At 41.4% G+C, this 23,127-nt stretch overlaps 1 protein-coding gene across 1 annotated transcript in view; it reads left to right on the forward strand.

Annotated features, from left to right (window-relative positions):
• DPH5 (diphthamide biosynthesis 5) overlaps window positions 1–23,127 on the forward strand; it is a 40,084-nt gene that overhangs the window by 16,239 nt on the left and 718 nt on the right. The window contains exons 4-6 of the mRNA XM_001506392.5: window positions 20,666–20,786; window positions 21,771–21,810; window positions 22,562–22,665. Coding sequence (XP_001506442.1) covers window positions 20,666–20,786; window positions 21,771–21,810; window positions 22,562–22,665 — 265 coding nt within the window. The remainder of the gene's footprint in view (window positions 1–20,665; window positions 20,787–21,770; window positions 21,811–22,561; window positions 22,666–23,127) is intronic.

The raw sequence follows: 23,127 nt of genomic DNA on the forward strand, positions 1-23,127 counted from the left end.
TGATGTTTTTGTTTTGTTCTGTTTTGCTTTGCTGTCTCTCCTGTTTAGACTGTGAACCCGTCATTGGGCAGGGATTGTCTCTAACTGTTGCTGAATTGTACATTCCAAGGGCTTAGTACAGTGGTCTGCACATAGTAAGCGGTCAATAAATACTATTGAATGAATGAATGACTACTGTGTGTAGAGCACTGAACTAAGCACTGGGAAGAGTACAATACAATAGAGTTGTAGATGTGAGCCCTGCCCACAAGGAGCTCTGCATTCAGTAAATGCTTAATAAACACGATTGAATGAATGCATGAATGAGCTTATGGTCTAGAGGAAGAATTTCATGATAGGGTGAAGTGAGCTCTTTAGTACCCTCTTCTGTAAATTATATCTTCACTTTTCATTTTCATATAAACCTGTTAGGGGTCATTCTTCCAACATACCTGCCAGTGTGGACAAGCTGTGATGAAATGTCAAAGGATATGGTCTTGCAGGTGGCATTGTTCAAGCTGCACTTACTGTACCACTTGGATAACAAATTGCTCTCACCTAATAGTAGAGTTGACTATTATGAGTTTTTAAAGTTACATGTGGCTCTCCCTGTGAAGTCACAAACAGGGAATATATTTTAGGGAAAATAATTCTTCTTTACCTTCTTTTTCTGCCACTGACCTAGGAGTTGGTAAATAAATGCTAACTGATGAGAATCACTATGGTCATTACTTGTTCTTGGGATTCTTTCTAAACAGAAAAGCCTATCTGTATAGTGCATAGAGTGCCTCTGTTAGCACAAACCTAGAAGAATCTATCTGTCTTTTCTTAAAAAAAACCTCAAAACCCTCTTGAAGAATTGGAGGTTCAGTTAAAAAAGATGTTAAGTTGGTGGAGGATGGGTATGTTAATAACAATGCCTTGTATTTGTGTAGTTCTTTTATTCTTATTATTTCAAAGCTCTTTCATATGAGTAATCTCATTTAATCATCTCAAAATAACTATCAGGAAAGGAGAGAGATGATATCCCCATTTTACAGATGAGGAAACTGAGGCCCACAAAGGTTAAGTGATTTGCAACATCTGCTTATCAAGCCAGTGGTATAGTCGGGACCAGAATCCAGGTCTTTGGCCTCTCAGCCCATGCTCATTCCACCGTACTGTGTTGTTATCTCCATGTATTCTTCCTACCCTATTTCAGAACTGGTAGTCTGTTTGATTTAAGGAAACAGCTAACTAGATAATTGATAAAAAGGTAGGATAAAGCTGTTGCTGGTATGAGAGAAGCAGCATGACCTAGTGGATAACATACTAACCTGGGAGTCAGAAGGACCTGGGTTCTAATCCCTGCTCCACTTGTCTTCTGTGTGACCTCAAGCACGTCACTTAACTTCTCTATGCCTCAGTTACCTCATCTGTAAAATGGGGATTAAAACTATGAACCCCATGTGGACAGGGACCATGTCCAACCTGATTAGCATGTATCTACCCCAGCACTTAGAACAGTGCTTGACATGTAAGTGCTTAATAACAATAAATAATGTTGCTATTTGTTAAGCACTTACTATGTGCAGAGCACTGTTCTAAGAGCTGGGGTAGATACAGGGTAATCAGGTTGTCCCACATGAGGCTCACAGTCTTAATCCCCATTTTACAGATGAGGTAACTGAGGCACAGAGAAGTTAAGTGACTTGCCCACAATCACACAGCTGACAAGCGGCAGAGCAGGGATTCGAACCCATGACCGCTGACTCCCAAACTTAAATGCCATCATTACTATTTTTTATTATTATTATCAAACCAAATAATCTGATCAGGTTGGGTAACAGGGAGGAAGTCTTGTTTTAGTCTTGCATTTTGCTCCTGATCTTGTTTTTTGGTCAGCATTGGGTCCTATCTTAGCCAAAAAGGGCTATTATTCAGAGGCAGCCTTATAATTTCTTTGCATTTCATCCCAGATCGTGAATTGAAACTAGATAAAGTTCTAGGGTGGCCCTTTCCTTTTTCCCCTCATTTGTCACAGATGTAATTAGCTTTATGTTCCAAGACAATGGATTTGAGAAAAAAACTAGACTGAAGTGAGGCCTTTTATTCCCTTTCCCAAATACACACAAGATGCCTCCCAAAACAGCCGGAATTCACTACTGCCCAGTCCTACATCTTCTATCATAAAGGTCTTGGCCATTTATTTTAACATTTATCCACATTGAGATTCTAGGATTTTTTTTTTTTGTCTCGACCTCAAGCGTGTATTTTGTTTTGCCATTTTGGTTATTTTATCTTATCTTGATTTACAATTTTTTATCACTTGAGTTGGAAAACAGGAAGCCCCTTTGTAGGTTCTTATGCCCACTGCTTAGCATCTTAATGATCTCCATTAAGGTGCACTTCTGCTCCTGCTCAAGTGATTTACAGAATAATAACCAGATTTAAAAGCCAGTCTTATTCTTTCCCCAAAACATAACAAAATGTCATCACTGTTAAGGGAACTGCGGTGTGCAAAGCAGAAAAGAAATAGCGTGGCCTAGTGGATAGAGCACAGTCCCAGGCATCAGAAGGACCTGGGTTCTAATCCCAGCACCACCACTCGTCTGCTGTGTGACCTTTGGCAAGTCATTTAACTTCTCTGCTTCAGTTGCTTCATCTGTGAAATGGGGGTTCAGACTGTTTGCCCCATGTGGGGCAGAGACTCTCTCCCACCTGATTAGCTTGTATCTATCCCAGTGCTCAGTCCATTACCTGGCACAAAGTAAGCAATTCCCAAATCGAAATAAAAATTAAGCTGTGAACGAGCACAGGGGAAAATTCATTGTGTCCTCCCTCTCGAGTGGTATTGAGAATTGGATAAAGGTTCCATCTAAGGCCTTTCCTGTCCAGCCCAGAGCCTCCGGTGTCAGGGAGATCCTGTCCCACATAAGATCTACATTGTTACTTTCCATGCAGCAGCAGGGGGTAGATTCATTCCCTCCTCCTACCTGGTAGGAGTCAGATCTAGGCCTTCCCCTCCACTATTTAGTTGCTTACTGTTTGTGACCCACAGTCCTTTAAAAATCAGTGAATGCTTAACCAGAAGGCATTTATCTTTGGTAAACAGTTCTACCTCCCACCATTATTACTTGCTTTTGGATTAGAATCAGTCAGTCATACCATGGTACTTTTTAAGTGCTCACTGTGGAAGTGACCCACGATTTTTGTCGGAAATGTATTTCAGTTATTACAATTTGTTATGAAAATGGTGACATTAGAGTGGGCCAGTGTAGCCTGACAAAATTGGTAATAAGGAATATTTTTCTTTCAATGAGTCGATCAATGAGTGTTTGTGTGCGGAGCACTGTACTAAGGGCATGGGAGACAAGAGTTGGAAGACATGATCCCTGCCTGCAAGGAGCTTATAGTCTAGAGAGGGAGACAAACATTAAAATATATTCCAGATAGGGGAAATGGAAAGTATAAAGATGTGTACATAAGTGTCGAGGGCTAAGGGTGGGGTGACTATCAAGTGCTGAGGGGGTGCAGATCCAGATGTGTAGGTGATGCAGAAAGAAGGGCAAGCGAAGGACACGAGCGCCAAATTGAGGAAGCCCTCTTAGAAGAGATGTAGGTCTAGTTAAATAGAGAAAGTCAATTTAGCATGCTGTGTTGGAGTGCACTCTTGCACAATTTTTTCAAGAAGGAAGTGGGCACCAGAAACCAATTTCTTGAAAATCAGTATCTTGGCCATGTAAAAAAAAAGAACAACTTTCCCACGGATTGAAAAGCATCAGGTTTCCGAGTCTTAAGTTTATCAGCCTTCCTTTTCCAGTTGCGTCATTGTTTTCCTTTACCTCTTCATATGCTATGGATATCCTACAGCACCTCTGTACTATTGATTAAAGAAGAATTAATTCCTTGATTATTTTATATACTGGATATAATGGTTTCTCAAAGCTTCATAAACTTACTGAAATCACATCTCTTTCAAGTGGCCTTCCCCAGCTAAGCCCTCATTTCCTCTTCTCCCACTTCTGCATTGCCCTTGTATTTGTATTTACATCCTTTATTCACCCCACCCTCAGCCACCCCACCCTCAGCCCCACAGCACTTATGTACATATCAGTATAATTATAATAATAATAATGATGACATTTGTTAGGCACTTACTATGTGCAAAGCACTGTTCTAAGGGTAATTATATTAATATCTGTCTCCCCCTCTAGACTGTAAGGTCACTGAGGGCAGGGAATGTGTCTACCAACTCTGTTGTACTCTCACAAGCATTTAGTAAGCACTCAATAAATAACACCGGTTAAGTGATTGTTCCCTGGCATTCTTAAAAGCCTCCTAAAGTACTTGTTCACAACCAGGAATACCTCTAGTGAAAAAGCACAATGACTGATGGTCTGTTTTTACCAGAATAGACAACTGTGTTCCAGACTTCAACTCAGTCATGTTATAGATATTATGCTAAATTATTCAGACTGTAATAAAATTTATATAAAATAGTAATCTTAGACAATGAATACAAATGTGTATATACTTATATGTATTTATATGAGGGAGAGAGAGAGAGAATGAATTGCCATTCACAGTTAAAGATGGAGTTGGTAAGAGTGAAATTTACCAACAAGAGCAGATGTGACTGAAAATCAGTAGTACTTATTGCAAAGCATTGTACTAAGGAATCAATAGTATTTATTGTGCAGAGCACTGTCGTAAGCACTTGGGGGAGTACAATACAACAAGTTTGGTAGACATGTTCCTTACTCACCAGGAACTATTTATTTTTTTAATGGTATTTGTTATGTGCTTACTATGTTCCAGGTACTATACTAAGCTCTGGGGGTAGATACAAGTTAATCAGTTTGGACACAGTCCTTGTCCCACATGGGGCTCACAGTCTTAATCCTCGTTTTACAGATGAGGTAATATAGGCACAAAGTAATGAAGTGACTTGCTCAAGGTCTCAGACAAGTGGCAGAGGCAGGATTAGAACCCAGGTCTTCCTGTCTCCTAAGTCTGTGCTATATCCACTAACCTATACTGTTTCTCATAAGCTTACAGTCTAAAGGAGGAGCTTATATCAGTGCCCACCACATCATGCTTTTGGCTGACCTGTTTGTAATTTAGCCTGCCCAAAGTTTCTGTTCTTAAAAAGACACTTTCTTGATTCCAGAATTTGAGGTCGTTATGAGTGCTGGAGTTTTCTCCCAACAATGCCACTTTTTCTGGGGATGTGCTTTATAGCAGGTTTTTGGTCAGTTTCTTTCAGTTCTTTCTACAGCAGATATGTGTCCCCTACTGGTATTCAGTTGCAACAGGGAAGCAGCATGGCCTAGTGGAAAGAGCATGGTCTTGGAAGCCACAGAACCCGGCTTCTAATCCTGACTTGACCACTTGCCTGCTGTCTGACCTTGGACAAGCCACATAGCTTCTCTGAAGCCTCTGTTTCCTCAACTGCAAAATGGGGATTCAGTACCTGTTCTCCCTCTTACTTAGACTGCGAGCCCAATATGGGGCAGGGACTGTATTCAGCCTAACTTGGGTCTATCTCAGTGCTTAGATCAGTCCTTGACACATAGTAAGTGCTTAGCAAATACCATATTTAAAAAAATAAATATGATACGTTATACCCCGTGAATCTGTGTTGCAGTGAGTAGAACAAACTCCAAGTTGAGCTGAAACCTGCTAGCACATGGTCACCACAGCACATCTGTCAGTCTTCAAAAGGAGATGCTGGCTTTTTAGGTTTAATTTTATAGTTCCTTGACTGTCACTGCCTCTTTGGACAATGTGCTATCTAAACTAACATTATGGAAGAGCATTTAGTTTTATCTTCCCAGTGGGGATCTTTGGTCGTTTATGAAGTTTTTCTGCTGCAGGCTGTTACTTTGGGGTTTTTCTTTAGGGTTATCAGTCTGTAAGACCAGACTGACTCTGAATCAGTTTCCTGTCTGTGTCTTCTTACACGCATGTTTCTAGCACTCAGTCATCTATATGTAGCCTCCCCTAAATGACTGCGTCTAGTACATTTGACAATAGTTGTAACCTGAGGGGCTGAAATAATTTTCCTGAAAGAATCAAGAGAATTGTGGCACCAGCATCCAAGTCCCTGTTGGGTCATCCAGTTTGGCTATTCAGACTATATTGAGCAGGTCTGGACCCTTCTATGAGGTCCACACAGGTGGCAGTGAAGAAATGGCTCAGATGGGGCGCCTGCTCCTCTCTTCCACATTGACATGACCAATCAAGAAGAGAAAGGAGGAGGAAGAGTGTTTGTGAAGCACTAATTCTGTGTGGAATTCTCCCACTGTGACTAACAGTTGAAATGTGAGTAAACTGGCAGAACACTACTAGTGGAAAACTCAATTAAATTACAAAATCAATGATTTAAGATAAAGTAGTTAAATGTAATTCTTGGAAAGAGGAATTCTCACAGTCTTTTGTTAGTTTTGCCAGCAGTCAAACAGTTCTAAATATAGGGTTGTGCCCAGGGGCTAAGGTTTTTCCCTCAACCCCAGGCCCTGTCATGGTATTTGTTAAGCACTTACCAGGTGTCAAACACTGTTCTAATTGCTGGGTTGTGTACAGGTCAATTAGGTTAACATCAAGTGGCTGCAGGAGCCCTGGAGCGTGTGCTCTTTTGGGGGTTCCAAGACAGAAAGGCCTCTGTTGGTTCTCCCCCCCCCCCCCACACCTCTCCTGCAGGTTGCTTTTCCAGGCTGCTGTCGTGGTGTGAGACAGCTGGTCTGGATCAAGATGATGACCTCAGGGCAGCCAAGTTTACTTAGTAGTTGCTAAATAGGGAATGTGTCTGTTTATTGTTATATTGTACTCTTCCCAAGCGCTTAGTACAATGCTCTGCACACAGTCAGTGCTCAATAAATGATTGTCTGACCGAGGTGAAGTAGCTAGTCTAAAATCAAAAATCTAAAAGACTTCCTTCAACAATCGGTTGCCCTCAGTCAATCCCTAGTATTTATTAACCTCTCTGTCCTCCAAGTTTTCAGCAATCCAAGCTGTAATGCATTGATTTCAGTTTTTGGACTCGTTGATCAGGACTCATCAACAGATTAGGCATTTTTATCCTTCTAAACATCAGTTTTTTTGAGCTTCTGCCTTCAGATGATATGCCTCTCTCCTCTACAGCATGCTTGTAACAAAACCCGGGAATGAGAACATGTAGAATAAATTTTTATGTTGAATGATTAGAATCTTTCTCCACCTATGTTTGGTAGTGGAAGAGTGCCATATCCCTACTATAAATTCTCCTGGACTTAATGTTTATGCTGTGGGATTTAGAAGCACTGTACTTAATATGGGTGGATATAAAATAATCAGGTCAGACACAGTCCCTGTCCCACATAGGTCACACAGTCTAAGTAGGTGTGATTATGGCTACTTAATCCCCATTTTACTGATGAGGGAATTGAGGCATAGAGAAGTTAAGCGACTTGCCCACAGTCACATGGCAGGCAGCGGCCAGAGCTAGGATTAGAATCGACAATGTTCTCTGATTCCCAGGCCCACGCTCTTCCCATTAGACTGGGCTGCTTTTCTTTGCTAAGCGCCCTTTTTTTGTTTTTAAAGGTTAAATCCTTCCTACAAAAAAGTAGGGATAACAAGGAAGATCCCAAGGGCTTAGTTCTTATAAACATTTAAAAGGATTAGACTGACTAACTTTTGAGACATGCTAAAGAATCAAGTGAATCTAACAGTTTCATAAAATCAGGTAGTGGTTGTTTCTTGAAAAACTGCTGCATCACTTGCGGCTCATTGTAGTAACAGTTCTGGGAAAAGGCTGTATAAATGACATTGTGAAATACTTCCACTTTATATTTTCCCTGCAGTTGTTGCATGAGTGAGCTTGATTCCTACCATTTGTTGCAGTTTATTTAACATAATTCCAAATTGGAGAAATGTGTTGAAGCCATTTGTAGTCAAAACTCATATTCATTCTTTCAGTCATATTTATCTTTTCTCTTTCATATTCTCAATTACACTGTAATAAGTCTCACTAATTTTGTTGTAGAGTCGGTGATTGTAGCATGCTGTACAATATAAGGGAAAGCCCTGCTGAGCAGATGTGTAGCTCTCCACTAAGATATACATCCTTCTAAATGGCCTCCACCATGGTACAGGTACTTGTCGTATCTCAGGCCTCAATCTCCGCTGATCTCCCAGCCTTGAGTCTTTTCCTTTTTCTACTCAACATTTCAGCCAATCAATTGTATTTATTGAGCACTTACTATGTGCAAAGTACTGTACTAAGCATTTAGGAGAATACATTAGAGTTATGTAGACACAATCCCTTCCCCCAAAGACTTTATAATCTAGTAAACGAGAGAGACAAAATTAATTAGGAGGAAAAGTGAATTTGTGTATGTCAATTTTTTTTTGATGTTACTTATGCACTTACTGTGTGTCAAGCACTGTTTTAAGTGTTAACAATAGTTGAGCAGTAAGGTATCCTCAGCTGATATATCCCCACTCCTCAAAAACCTTCAGTGGCTACCAGTTCTTGTCGGCCCTAAAGAGAAACTTATGACCATTGGTTTTAAAGCACTTCATTAGCTCTCTGTCCCTCTTATTTATCCATATTTCTTCTCCACTACTCCCCAGCTCACACTCTTCAGACTCCTTGTAACTCATTCCATCTCTCCTGCCTCTGGACACCTTGCTTATGCCAGTCTTCCCGCCAGAAACTCCCTCCCCCTTCAAATTTACCAAACCACAGCTCTCTTCATCTTCAAGGCCTTTCTGAAAACCCACTTCCTTTGGGAGACTTTTCGTAATTATTTATTCTGGTCTCTAGCTCATATCCACCAACTACCACACTTATGCCCTTTTGTCCTCACATCCACCCTTGCACTTCTGTAGTTATCCATTTACATACACTTCTATTTAAACACTTACTCTTCTAAATATTGATTTTTTTTTTCCTCTCTCCTGATCTATCTACAGATTATTCTTTGTCTTTCTCCCCTACTGGACTATAAGCATCTTGAGAGCATTTCTAATTCTAATTTCTAACCCAACACTATTCTCCCAAGCTCTTATACAGAACTCAGCACACAGTAGGTGCTTAATAAATACTATTGACTGGTTGGTTGTTATTGGCCCTTGGATTTTGAGGATGATGCTATTGCTGATGAGATGTTTATTTAATTCAATCGTATTTATTGAGCGCTTACTTTGTACAGAGCACCTGATGTTTATCAGGTTTAGGGCTAAGAATACTGAGACTGGGATTCCAGTTTCAACTAAAGAAGCAGCATGGCCTATTGGATAGTGCACGGGCTTGGGAGTCAGAAGGACCTGGTCCTAATCCCGTCTCCAGCACGTATCTGCTGTGTGACCTTGGGTAAATCACTAATTCCCTTGTGCCTCAGTTATCTCATCTATAAAATGGGGATTACGACTATGAACCCCATGTGGTACGTGGACTGTGTCAAACCTGATTAGCTTGAACGTACCCCAGCACATAAAACAGTTCCTGGGATATAGTAAATGCTTAGGAAATAAATAAACTTCATAAGCTGGAAGTACTGTGAAGCCATGAGAAAGTCACTACTTTTCTGTGCCTTGGTTTCATCATGTATGAAATTAGGTGACTAGTCATTCCTATCTCTCAATAGGAATAGGATTCATTTGATTCATTTTTTGTCGGGGGGAGGGGCAGGCACGTGGAGAGTTAATAGCTAAATTCCCTTAGATTTTCAGCTATAATCTTTCCAAAATGTGAATATATTACTAGGAAATATACTTAGGAACTGAGAGTATTGGGTTCTGATAATCCCGGCTCCATCACTTGTCCGCTCTGTGACTTTGGACAAGTCACTTCACTGTGCTTCAGTTACCTCATCTGTAAAATGGCGATTAGGATTTTGACCCCATGGGGGACAGGGACTGTGTCCAACCTAATTATTTTGTATCTACCCCAGGGCTTTAGAACAATGCCTGGCACATAGTAAGCACTTAACAAATACTATTTTTTAAAAAGTCATAGTAAACCAGTAGCACCCACAAGCACTTATGAATGTGTACCTGTCTTTACCACACATGTAAGGTATTTATGAACAGTTGTAAATTAAATTCTCCCGTCCTGATATTTCATCCTGGCAGGTTTGTTCTACTCTTACTGCTTTTCTATTCCTATCACTTTCGTTTGCTGGACCTGATGCACATTTTCCTCACCTTGCTTCAAAACTGCAGCTTAATTACAGTTGGTCATATTTAAATTCTAAGATAATTCTAAAAAATTGAGTTCTTAGTGTGAGTTTGTGACACTTAAATACTTCATAATTAGTGCTCACCTTGCAGTGGTCTTTAATGAAGACAACAGCACATTGTTAGAATATTAAAAAATATAATTGTGGGATCAGTGTTGGTGTTGCTGGAAAAAAAAAGGAAAATGTAGATACTATTTACACTGTACCAATCTCTGGGAGACGAGATCAGAATGCGATATGGGATCTCGGTTGTATTGTGGGTTTTTGTCCAGATACATATTTTACATGTATGTATAAAGCATATACATATGAAGCAGCGTGGCTCAGTGGAAAGTGCTTGGGCTTGGGAGTCAAAGGTCATGGGTTAATAATAATGTTGGTATTTGTTAAGCGCTTACTATGTGCAGAGCACTGTTCTAAGCGCTGGGGTAGACACAGGGGAATCGGGTTGTCCCACGTGGGGCTCACAGTCTTAATCCCCATTTTACAGATGAAGGAACTGAGGCACAGAGAAGTTAAGTGACTTGCCCACAGTCACACAGCTGACAAGTGGCAGAGCTGGGATTCGAACTCATGAGCCCTGACTCCAAAGCCCATGCTCTTTCCACTGCGCCACGCTGCTTCTGGGTTCAAATCCCAGCTCTGCCACTTGTCAGCTGTGTGACTTTGGGCAAGTCACTTAACTTCTCTGTGCCTCAGTTACCTCATCTGCAAAATGGGGATTAACTGTGAGCCTCACGTGGGACAACCTGATTACCCTGTATCTCCCCCAGTGCTTAGACCAGTGCTTTGCACATAGTAAGTGCTTAACAAATACCAACATTATTATTATTATTACTATATACCCATGTTCCAAGCAGGATAGTGAGACTTACAGAAGTAGGAGTAAACTCCTTACCAAATCCACTCACTGAATCTGGCCATTCCTTCATTCACATATTGGAAAGATATAGCCCTTGGAAATCCCCCAGCATTGAAACTATCATTACAGGGAAAACTGTGCAAAACAGATAGCAATTGGCCCAGATTGCGGTGCTAAATTATAGTTTGCAGGTTGAGAGAGCATAACTTCTACCAGAATTGCATTTCCAGGTAGAACCTGTTAAATTGTGCTTTCTCAAGTGCTGAATACAGTGCTCTGCTCACAGTAAGTGCTCAGTAAATATGATTGAGTGGTAAAATGTCAAACCAGATTTTTTCTTTGATATCTGCCTCTAAGCATTGGAAGGGGTGTGCATGTTTTCTGTTATGGGGTTTTCTGTTTCAAAAACTGAAATTCCCTACTGAGGCATTTTCAAGAGACTCGGCTGCGGTAGTAGTTTTCAGGGAGTATTGGGACTGCCTGGAATTATTGGGTGGCCCACTGAGTGGCCTCATGGACACCCTGCGATGTCCATTCCATCATTCTAGACTAAGCTCATGGTGGGCAGGGAATGCGTCTATTTGTTATATTGTACTCTCCCAAGCATTTAGTATGGTGCTCTGCCCACAGTAAGTGCTCAATAAATACGATTGAATGAATGAATGAATGACTGAGGTATCTCCCATTGGAGGGAATACCACCAGGTCGGCCGTTCCAGGAATCCTCAAAGTTCTAATGGGCTCGATAATAATCTGTAGTGGGGAGGACAGAAGAAAAAGGTCTACAGTGAGAAAGAAGGGGGACCGTTCCCTCCAGGCTCCTCTAAATGAATTGGAATCTCCTTGTGGTCATATAACCACCTAGTCCTCCCCTCTCCTCCACTCTTGGGATTGTCTGGACTGGGAGAAGTTTCACTGGTCTCTGGTCTCTTTCCCAACCTTTTATCCCAAATACCCGGAGAAGCAGCGTGGCTTAGTAGTAAGAGCACAGGCTTGGGAGTCAGAGGTCGTGGGTTCTAATCCCTCCCCCGCCATTTACCAGCTGTGTGACTTTGTGCCAGTCACAACTTCTCTATGCCTCAGTTATCTGTAAAATGGGGATTAAGCCTGTGAGCCCCCCATGGGACAACCTGATTACCTTATATTTATCCCAGTGCTTAGAACAGTGCTTGGCTCATAGTAAGTGCTTAACAAATACCATCATTATTATTATTATTCCAAGCATGTCACAGAGTGGTCCCAACAGGACAATTTCCAGCACATCCAAAAAATAGCCGGATGTTCAGGGCTGCAGACCAATGACTCACAGCAGCATAACTAAAGATCCTGAGCAATTAGTCAGCCTATGACATTCACCAGTGGGCTAGTTACCCATCCCATGGGAAGCCTCAGGTAGCAGGAGGGCTTTAACACAGGATATCTCTATCCAAACATCACGCACAGCCACCTGCAGCTCTAGAATGTGGTAGAGCGCTCAGTTCTCTAACATAAGAATAATGGCCCAGCCAAATCCCACTATTGGAAAAACATGGTTTAGAATGGGTTTGCCCTGCCTGACTCCACACAGTCAAGTGTTCAGACATCACTTCGTATTCTATCCACGTAGATGCATGGTGTCAGAGGAAGCGTCCCATTGCCCTATCAGCATTGGGTCCGGGGTGCTTTATGAAACACATCATGGAAAAACATGAGTATTTGTTGTAAACATTTGGTGACTTGACAATCGTGTATATAGATGGAGCTATTCAGAGCCATTTCAGCATATTTTCCAAGTTGGGCACCAGAGCAAACATATGCCTTCTATCATCTTTCTCCCATTTTCACTGATTATATGTTCAAAGAGACTATTCTGTACTCAGTCCCTTGGAGAGAGGGCATTTCAGAATCAGGTTCAAAGGCTCCCTAGTTTACTCGCTCTGTACTTAGTCCTGTTCGTAGCAGATCTGGTGCCTTTCTTTCTGACACTCATTTCTGACAGGGTGACAATAATATTTGATCTTTATATAGCTCCAGGTAGCTGGGACCCTTAGAGAATGTTTTAGAAAACAGAGCTGCAACTTCTTTTTGAAAATGAGGTGGACAGAGGTTAAATAACTGTTCACACTGTACATTTTCTTTGATTAAACAGATTACTTCAGTAATCGGGACTAATGGACTGACACCTCTTGATCCTCTTTAAATTGATTTCCAATGTTTCTTCCTTAGTCCTACCCTCCTGCCTTCAACTCTGCCCTTCCCCAAGCTCCTTGAGGGTAGAGAGCAGGTGTTCCAACACTATTGTATTTTATTGTCTCAAGTGCTTTGTACCATGCTCTGCACTAAGTTAAGGGCTCAATATATACCATTGATTGATTAATAGATAACAAATGGAATGCTCAGGAGAGACACTTCATAGAAGCACCTGTGAAACCATAGAAGCTGTATGAATCATTTCTGAGCAGCCTTTTTTTTAAAAAATAGATGAAACAGAATTAGGCAAAAATTTAATGAAGCAATACTTAAAAATTGCCCCCTTTTCTTTGCATACATATTTGCAGGTACAAAAGGAGAGGCCAATTTTTGCTTCCTGCCATAGAAAACAACAGTGTGGGCCCAAGAGCCTTTCTCTTAGCGGCTTAGTTTCAAATAGTGAAAAGGCAGTGGGGTCACACAACAGGACCTTACATTTTTTACTGTTTCTTCCTTTTAAGAGAGGACATTGGTAGGATTCAACAGTTAGAAATACTGCAAGAGCTCTGATCGCAAAATAATTTTTCACTTTTTTTGCTAAAATTACTGGCAGGAGTGGAGATTGTGAAATGTAACAAAGGGGTTCCTCTGTTCTTTGAGGTACTACAGTAGAACATCTTAGTGGTGAAATTGCTTACGTAATATTCCTGGATTCACTATAGTTTCATGAATGGAGACAGTTTGGGAACTGATGTCCTAGAAAGTGATTCTGCATTATACATTTTGTTCATTTCAATCATCCCCCAAATCAGACAACTTTAAAGACCTTGTTAGTGTAATGAGTTGGTTGTCAGCAGTAAAGGATATAGGAGAGTGTATTGTAAGTAGCCTTTGGATTGTGTGCTCCATGTGGAACAAGGGACTGTGTCCATCTTGATTAACTTGTATCTACCCCAGCACTTGGAACAGTGTTTGACACATAGTGACTGCTTATCAAACACCATAATAATAATAGTAATAATAATTGATACATACCTGATTGGCTTGCGGATAGTATAGCCAATTATATATAGTGTGCCATACTTATAGACCATAGTTTCCTCTTGACTTTCCTCTTGACTTTAAAAGGATAAAATTTTTCATTTCAAACCTGATTCTTTGTAAAATAAAGAATTTTGACTGCATTTGTACGAGGAACAAATATAACAGCTTGAAATACTTTTAGAAGGGCCAAAAATCCTGTCCAGAATTGAAACGGTTGGACCATGTCCAGCTGGAAGTGATATGAGTAGTTCAAATATTCACGAATGAGCTTGAGCTAACTCCAAGTGATAAGAAACAGTTGGATTATGACATTGACACGTCATGTAAGTTTGAATCTCATCTGTGTTACAGAAAAATTGCCAGAGTATTAGATGAGATATATCTTCAGACCTGAGGAGGAGTTAATATTACAAGTGGCTAATCTTAAAAGTTTAATTAAAATGGGGTCCTGATATCTTCCTGAACCTTCCATAAAGTACCTTGAATTCTGAAGTCCTTAGAGGTTAGTTAACACAGTCTCATAAGTAGATTCAGGCAGTCTCCGTCTGCCAAATATGTCCCACACTGAAAAGCTGTCACCAACCTACCTATCTCCATGTGCCAACATTGATTTGTCTGACAGTAAGGCCAGTAGCCTGAAAGGGTTTGTCAGAGGGTTGTGTGTGTTCACTGGGGTCCTAATTATCCAAAGCACAATTTTTATAGACATTCAGCCTTTTGGCACATGATGATTTCACATTTCTGTCATAGCACACCAAGGACAGTCTTTGTTCCAGCTTCTATGAAGTTTAGAGTAAATGATTAAAAACATACGTGCCTCAGTCTGACCTGAGCATACTTAGGAAGTTAGGTTCTACCCCTCTAAAATAGAGAATCTAGCAAAAATGGTGTGAGAAGGACTAAAATCATATGAATAGCATCTTCTATTTGGGCAGTGCTTTACAGATACACAGTTCATTCCCAGAACAGCTCTGTAGAGATTCTCTTCTCATCATGTAGAAGTTAAGTGATTTGCTCAAGGTCATATCGAAAGGAAGTGTTTGAGCCAAGACAAGTTTCCTAATTTGTGATTGCATGCTGTAGTTTATGCAACCTCATCCAAAATACCTCTTATAGTCAATCATATTTATTAAATGCTTACTATATGCAGAGCACTGTACTAAGCACTTGGGAAAGTACAGGATAACAGAATTACCAGGAACGTTCCCTGCAACAGAGGGCTTCCAGTTTTGAGAGGGAGACAGACATCATAGAGAAGCAGCGTGGCTCAGTGGGAAAATCCCGGGCCTGGGAATCAGAGGTTGTGGGTTCTAATCCCAGCTCTGCCGCTTGCCAGCTATGTGACTTTGGGCAAGACACTTAACTTCTCTGTGCCTGTTACCTCATCTGTAAAATGGGGATTAAAACTGTGAGCCCCATGTGGGACAACCTGATCACCTTGTATCCCCCAGCGCTTAGAACAGTGCTTTGCATATAGTAAGCACTTAACAGATATCACCATATTATATATTATACTACAGCCACATGATTTCTATAGCTTCTGATTATGAAGAAGCAGCTGCTTATGTGCATATTTAATTTGCCACCCAGTATATATCGGGTCTCGTCCATGCCTCTGAGATTGCCAAAATACTTATTCAATTCATTTTGGAGTAATTTCAGCAAAATAAAACCCCTTCAATGTCAACATCAGTCATGTCACTGATCATACCACAGTTAGACTACTTTATTGACCTCCTTACTGATCTCCCTGCCTCCAGGCTCTCCCTTCTTCAGTGCATATTCCACAGTGCTGCATGGAAGGACTGCTTGATGCAGTTTCCGTCACACATCTCTTCACCCCTGAAATCTCCCCTTCTGGACTGTAAGCTTCTTTTGGGCAAGAAACATGTCTACTAACTTTGTTCTACTCTCCCCATAGTTTAGTGCAGTGCACTGCGCACAGTAAGCACATCATAAATGCCACTGATTGACTTCTACTGTAATCTCCCATTGCATCAAGTAGAAACTCTATTCCATTGGCTTTAAGGCGCTCTACCACAATTCTCCATCTTGCATATCAGCTCTCTTCCAGGCACAGCTTCCCAGCTCTAAACTCTTTGCTCTTCCCAAGATCTCCTCCTCACTATATCTGGCCCTTAACTCACCCACTTCACTCTGTCCCTTCTGCCTGGAACTCTCTGTTCACCTATATCTGCTAGACCACAGCTTGTCCCATCTTGAAATCCATCCGAACTTCTTGTATCCTTGAGCTAGCTTTCACAACACCCCAGCAGTGTCAACCTGTAGCCCACCCTTAGCATTTATATTATGTATTAATCAGCATAATCATTTATATATTTTCTAGCAGGCATACCTTATTGGCATTGTCCTTAAGGTTTCCTTAAATACATGTAGGGCTAGATCAACTAACAGATGAGACCCAACCTTGACCAGACAGAGTCATTTTACAGAGAACATGGAAGCTTCTGTTGCTCTGCCATATTCTTTTGCCCTAAATTCTTCTTGATTCAGAAGATTCTTTTGCTGCTGCAACTGTAGATCGTAATAAAAAATGACAGGCTGATTCACCAATTCACCTGGAATTTCAATTTCCCTGTGTACATTTCATGAATGGCCATGGGATTAGAAGCAGAGGTAGAATTTATGTAAGGAATGAAAATAATTTAAGTTTCTCACCCAGATTACTCTGGTGTAAAAAGTAGTGTAATGTATTCCAAAGTAGTGCATAATTAGTCAGGTTTTATATATCCAAAGTATGGCTTCTGAAGATAATTGGAAAATATGACCTTGTGCAACACAAATCCTTTAAAATACATAGTAAATTTGTAAACTCAATTATTCTGCTGTCTCATCTTGTTATATTAATTCATGCTGGAAGGCAGTGTAGCCTAATGAAAAGAGCAGAGGACTGGGAATTCTAGCCCCAGCTCCTGCTCTGCAATCTTGGATAAGTCACTTAACCTCTTTATGCCTCAGTTTCCTTGTCCCTAGAATGGGAATAAAATACATGTACTCCCTCCCTTTAAGACCATGATCCTCATTTGGGACAGGGTCTGTGTCGGATTTGATTATCCTTATTCCTACCTCAAGGTTTAGCACAGTGCTTGATAACGACTGTATTATCATAATTACTTCCCACTGTATCCTTGTTTTTCCACATGCTCCCACCGTTTTTACACTTTTTTTTTTTCATATGATTATAAACCCCCTTAAGGGCAGAAAGACTGTGTCTTCTGTTGTACTAGACTGTAAGCCCATCAGTGGGCAAGGATTGTCTCTATCTGTTGCCGAATTGTACATTCCAAGCACTTAGTACAGTGCTCTGCACATAGTAAGCGCTCAATAAATACTGTTGAATGAATGGTCAATCAGTGGTATTTTTTGAATGCTGTGTGGAAAGCATTGTAATAATAGTAATTATGGTACTTGTTAAGCGTTTACTATGTACCAGGCACTGTTCAATGCCCTGGTGTAGATACAAGTTATTCAGTTTGGACACAGTCCCTGTCTCACATGGGGCTCACAGTCTGAATCCCCATTTTACAAATGAGGAAACTGAGGCCCAGAGAAGAGATGTAACTTGCCATGGTCACGCAGCAGACACGTGGCGGAACCAGGTTTAGAACACACATCCTCTGACTCCCAGGCCCGTGCTCTGTCAACTAAGCTGATAGAATAAGCTTATGCTGCTTAAGTGCTTGTGAAGGTATAAAGTACAATAGAGTTGGATAAATACTATCCTTACCCACAAAAAGATTACAATCTACTGTCTAGTCTTACAATCTAGCATTTAGTACCGCACTTAGCACTCAGGTGCTGAAAAAATACCACTGATTAATTGATGAAACAATGAACAAGTAATGAAGTCACCGTGAGGCATTATGTTCAATATCACTCCTAGGTCCCAGACTAAATCAATCGCACGGATCCAGCTGCGGTGATGTTAGGTGATGTCACAGAGTCCGCCCCTCAGAACCACAGAGGATTTTATCTATTTCCACTTACAGGCCACAAGATCAAGCAAACATCTTATTCTTCCTAATCAGAAAGCTTCTGTGAATATCAGATTGCATGTGCCAGTGCTTCCAAGTACTGTGCTTGGCTCAGAGACAGTCCCAAACAGCAGTTAGTTGTTAGGCAAGCCAACACTCCTGAAGTCCCAGTGTCAGCCCTTTCAGATACTTGGGATGTGCTTCGTTGAGGAGCAAGACTGGATGACCCTGGAAAGAGCTGATTTTCTTTCCACTCGGTCCCGGTGGCTAGCTACAATGATCTCATCCCCAAATTCCCAAGAGCAGGATTGGGAGGGGGTGTGGGGAAGAGGGAGAGAGAGAAGGAGAGGGGGCGGTGAGAGGAAGAGGGAGGGAAAGAGACACGAGATATGCATGCTAATGTACTGACTCACAGAAAAGTTCTTAACACACAGAGGACTGGGGCAGCAGCTGCGACTCGGGGATTAACTGATCAGAAATTCCAGGATGAGGTCCATAGGATCTGGCAGAAGAAACTGGCCAGTTGATAATAATTTGTGGTATTTGTTAGGTGCTAACTACGGGCCAGGTACTGTACTAAGTGCTGGGGTATGCATAAGCAAATTGGGTTGGACACCGTCCCTCTCCCAAATGGGGCTCGCAGTTTCAATCTCTGTTTTACAGACGAGATAACTGAGGCACAAAGAAATTAAGTGACTTGCCCAAGGCCACACAGCAGACAAGTGGTGGAGCTGGGATTAGAACCCAGGACAGTCTGAGTGAGTCCCAGGCCCAGGCTTTATCCATTATGCCATGTTGCTTCCCTAGGTAGCACCCGGCCTCAGCAGTATTGGAAGAGAGGCCAACTCAGCTGCGCAGTCTCAGGAGATAGTAAGGAAAATGTAGCTATCCTTATGACACCCCTGGCCTGTCTTCTGCTTAAACTCTTCCAGTTTCCATGCTGGAATTTTAAATCAGCCAGCAGGAGTGGCTCTAATCCTATCTTTTTGCGTACCATCTCCTTTTGTCACTATTGCTGCAGTCCTCCCTCAGCACTGAGGACGTCTCTGTAGGTAAGATATCAATCTGTGTGTGCTGGATCTCTGTTTCCTTGAGGCCCCACCCAGCAGTAGATTACCCAAACAGCTGCTGTATGTTGAGCTAAAATGGGGCCTCTGAAAGAGGGAGAGAGGAAAAAAAATTTAAGGGCACGGTAGAATTCAGCCTCCAACAACTTGGAGCCGATGGTGGCTGAAACACCAGTCTAGAGTGCTGCAATCAAGAAAGGAGTGGCACCTTTAGAGCAGAAGCTTGGGAAGTATCAAGTAGAGACAAAAATGAACATAAGGGCAGGGTCTGCAAATGCCAACATGGCCTAGTGGAAAGAGCATGGGTCTGGGAGTCAGAGGACCTGGTTTCTAATCCTGACTCTTCCACATCCCTGCTGTGTGACCTTGATCAAGTTACTTAACTTCTCCCTGCCTCAGTTATGGCATCTGTAAAAGGATTCAATAAGAAATTCTGTTCTTTCTCCTAGTAGACCTGAGTCCTGCATGGGACAGGGACTTTAATATGATTATCTGGTATCTTTCCCAGTGCTTGACACATAGGAAGCACTTAAATACTGTAATTATTAATTATTAACTGTGAATCAATGACTATCTGTCCTTTCTTTTTGGGGGGAGGAGGTGGTGTAGACACACATCAGTTCAAGATCACCCCACAATATGTTTAACTGAAAGATACATCTTATACAACTTCCTGACTTACCCAGTGTACATGAACCCCATCTCAGATGTTATGTCCAATCACTCCTGGAAAGTCAGCTTCCTCCTTAACATCTGCATCATCCATTTCTAACTTTAGTTGCTTCGCCAGTTCAATAAACTTTCATTATCCACTCAGGAAATGTTGTCTCTTAAATCTTGAAAGTCTGACACAGACTGTGGGTAGAGCTCCTCCCTGTCCCGTCTGTTGGTGGTTGCCAAGTCTCAGCCCGGAAGGGAGAAGGCAGGGAGAGATTTTCCTCACCTGTGGTGCTCTGTCCTGGTGATTGGGTTCATGTGTGAGGTCAGATGCCAGTATACAAAACATTTATGTCATGAAGAAAGTTTTTAGAAAATAATTTTGACTAGAATGCAGAAGAGGAATGTTCCCCCAATGCAAGCCTTTTTGGACACAGGTTGCCACATAGTTGAGGAAACTGTCTGTGTGCATGCTCACAGCATTGATGTGGGTGTGTTCAACAGCAAAATGTTCCGTAATGTGAAATCCACAGACATTAAGAGAGCTGGATATGGGTTATATCCCAGAGCGCTTCTAATCCAGGGCAGGGTATCACAATACCAGTTGAATTCCAGTGTAGAGTGTCTTGCAGAGTGGCTGTAACTTGGAGTATGCCTCTATCAATGGCCTCTCTCTGTGTTTCAGTTGTACAGTTTTGGAGAAACCGTTTCTATCGTTTTCTGGACAGACACCTGGAAGCCGGAAAGTTTTTTTGATAAAATCAAGAAGAATAGACTTAGTGGCCTCCACACTTTGTGCCTACTTGGTAAGTGCTTTTGGGTACTCTAGCTCAAGTAGGAGCTGGGAAAATTTACATGCCTTTGGATTGTCTTGAGCCAGAGTTCTCTTCTTTTAACAGTCAGAATGCTTAGCATTAAGAGGCTTAAACTCATCTTGTAAGCAATTTAAAACCCCTTAAAGAGGAATTATAATTAGGTTTCTGGGCTGTGTGAAGCAGATACTGCAGATGTACAATTTCTCCCTTGGGCCTTGTTCCAGCTCGCTGCTACCTTGTGGTAGTAACTTTTTATGTGTAAGTTTGCACCCTTTGTCTCTAGGCCTTACAGCTCTCAAAAATAAATGCATTTGAAGTTTAAACTTTGTATTTGTCCTTTCAAGTAACCACATCAGTATCTTTCTGTCCACTCTAGAAAGCTGCTGAAAAGCCTCTGACAGTTTGGCTCATCACTGTGTTTTCCAAATTAGATACAGGAAACAGCTGTTAGTGTGTGTTGTGTTCCTGTGATCATCCTGACTTTTTGCTTTCTGTCCATAGGAAACAGCTGACTCCAAAGCAGCGAACTAGATGTGTGTTTACATATTGGACACAATATGAAGTCCATGATTTGTATAAAAATATCTCTGTATTTTGTAATTTATTTGCTAACTTTCCTTTCTGTACCTTGCCCTAGCTCACAGTACAGTGCTCTACACATTGTAGACATTCAAATATTTTTAAAGAACCCTAATGAATAGCTAAATGTAACTTCTTTTTCCTAGCCTTTCCTCAGTGTTGAAATTCAGAAGCCCCTGTAGAACTCTTAACTGCTTTCCCTTTAAAGTGGTCAGAGTAATTTGGGCCCCATTTAGTCTCTCCGCAAATTAATCTTGAATAATTCAGGTTTAAAATCCTAGTGGAAATGAAGAAGAAAATGTTAGTATGACATGCAGGTATAATGCAAGTAATGTTTCTAAAAATATAAGATTGACTTAAATTTGAATGTAATGAGCTGTGTTGTCCTTCTTGCAGATATCAAAGTAAAAGAGCAGTCTTTGGAAAATTTAATGAAGTGAGTAATTGCTGAGAACAAATTGCTGTAAACGTCACATATATTTAATGTATTGTAAATATCAGTTAATCAGTGGTATTTGAGTTCAATCCTTGTGGCAGGGAAACGGTCTACCAGCCCTGTTATATTGTACTCTCCCAAGCACTTAGTACAATGCTCTGCACACAGTAAGGACCCAATTAGCACAATTAATAAATGCTTAAATGTGCATGACTACGGAAATAAATGAAGAAAAGTAATCCTCAACAGTGTTGTTCCCAGATAAGCATTTTTCATTTTCTGTGGTCCCTGGAAAAGCGTATTACTTGATATGGCAATGAGCAAGTCTCATCAACTGCCTTGTCAGGACCTTCCTTTATGGAAAGGGAAAGAGGTGAGTGAAGTATTCTGTGGTGCCAAGCAGCAGTAAGGAAACCAACATTGCACGCTATGAAACCCTCCGCTGACTCTCGTCTATTCTTTTCCACTTTATCTGTTTATAGAAAAGCAAAAGAATCTTTGTGGTGCAAAGGTTCTTCCCCCCCCCCTCCTGATAGCATCAAAATCAAATGTAAACACTCACATGGTTTACTAGTGTAATGGGAAACTAGAGACATAAGGCCTCAACTTTAATCAAAGTTCTGTGCAGCAGGAGGCTTCCAAAAAAACTTTTGAGGTGAAAGTCAGGGATACCTCAGGAATCATTGCGTTATTTTCCGTGTTGTGTAGTTTAGCGTGAAAGACAACCAAAGCTCAGCTTTGCTTCTTTCAGGGGAAAGAAGATCTATGAACCGCCACGGTTTATGAGTGTGAACCAAGCAGCTGGACAAATTCTGGAAGTTGTTCAAAATCGAAGACTCCTGGGAGAAGAACCAGGTAATTAAGAGTTCCAACCTATCTCCTATCGCCTGTTCCATCTGCCCTGCGACCATTGGGGTGTGGCATGCAGGCTCCGTATTCCCGAGGTCTCCTTAGAAAATGACGGTTTGGGGGGACATGGCATTTGGCCCTCTAAAATCAGGTTTAACATTTGCTCTGCTCTTATTTCCACCTTCAAGTTAGACAGTCTTTCTGTGTCCTTTGGAGGCCTCCAACTCTTCCGGAGAAGGAGGATTCCATTAGAAACTCTCTGCTCACCCCTGCCTGTTGTATTGCCCAAATTAGGCAGATTTCCACAAGGGTGATACTGACAGTGTGTTAGGGTTTCCTACATTCACCAAAGGTACGCTTCCTGACAGGCACACCATCCCAAGGAGGAAAAGAGACTCCACACTCTAGTCCCCATCCAACTCTTCTCAAACAAACAAAACCCGAAAATCCGAGCCACCGCTCTTTTGT

Source organism: Ornithorhynchus anatinus, chromosome 4, assembly GCF_004115215.2.
Source record: "Ornithorhynchus anatinus isolate Pmale09 chromosome 4, mOrnAna1.pri.v4, whole genome shotgun sequence".
In the NCBI taxonomy this organism is placed as follows: domain Eukaryota; kingdom Metazoa; phylum Chordata; class Mammalia; order Monotremata; family Ornithorhynchidae; genus Ornithorhynchus; species Ornithorhynchus anatinus.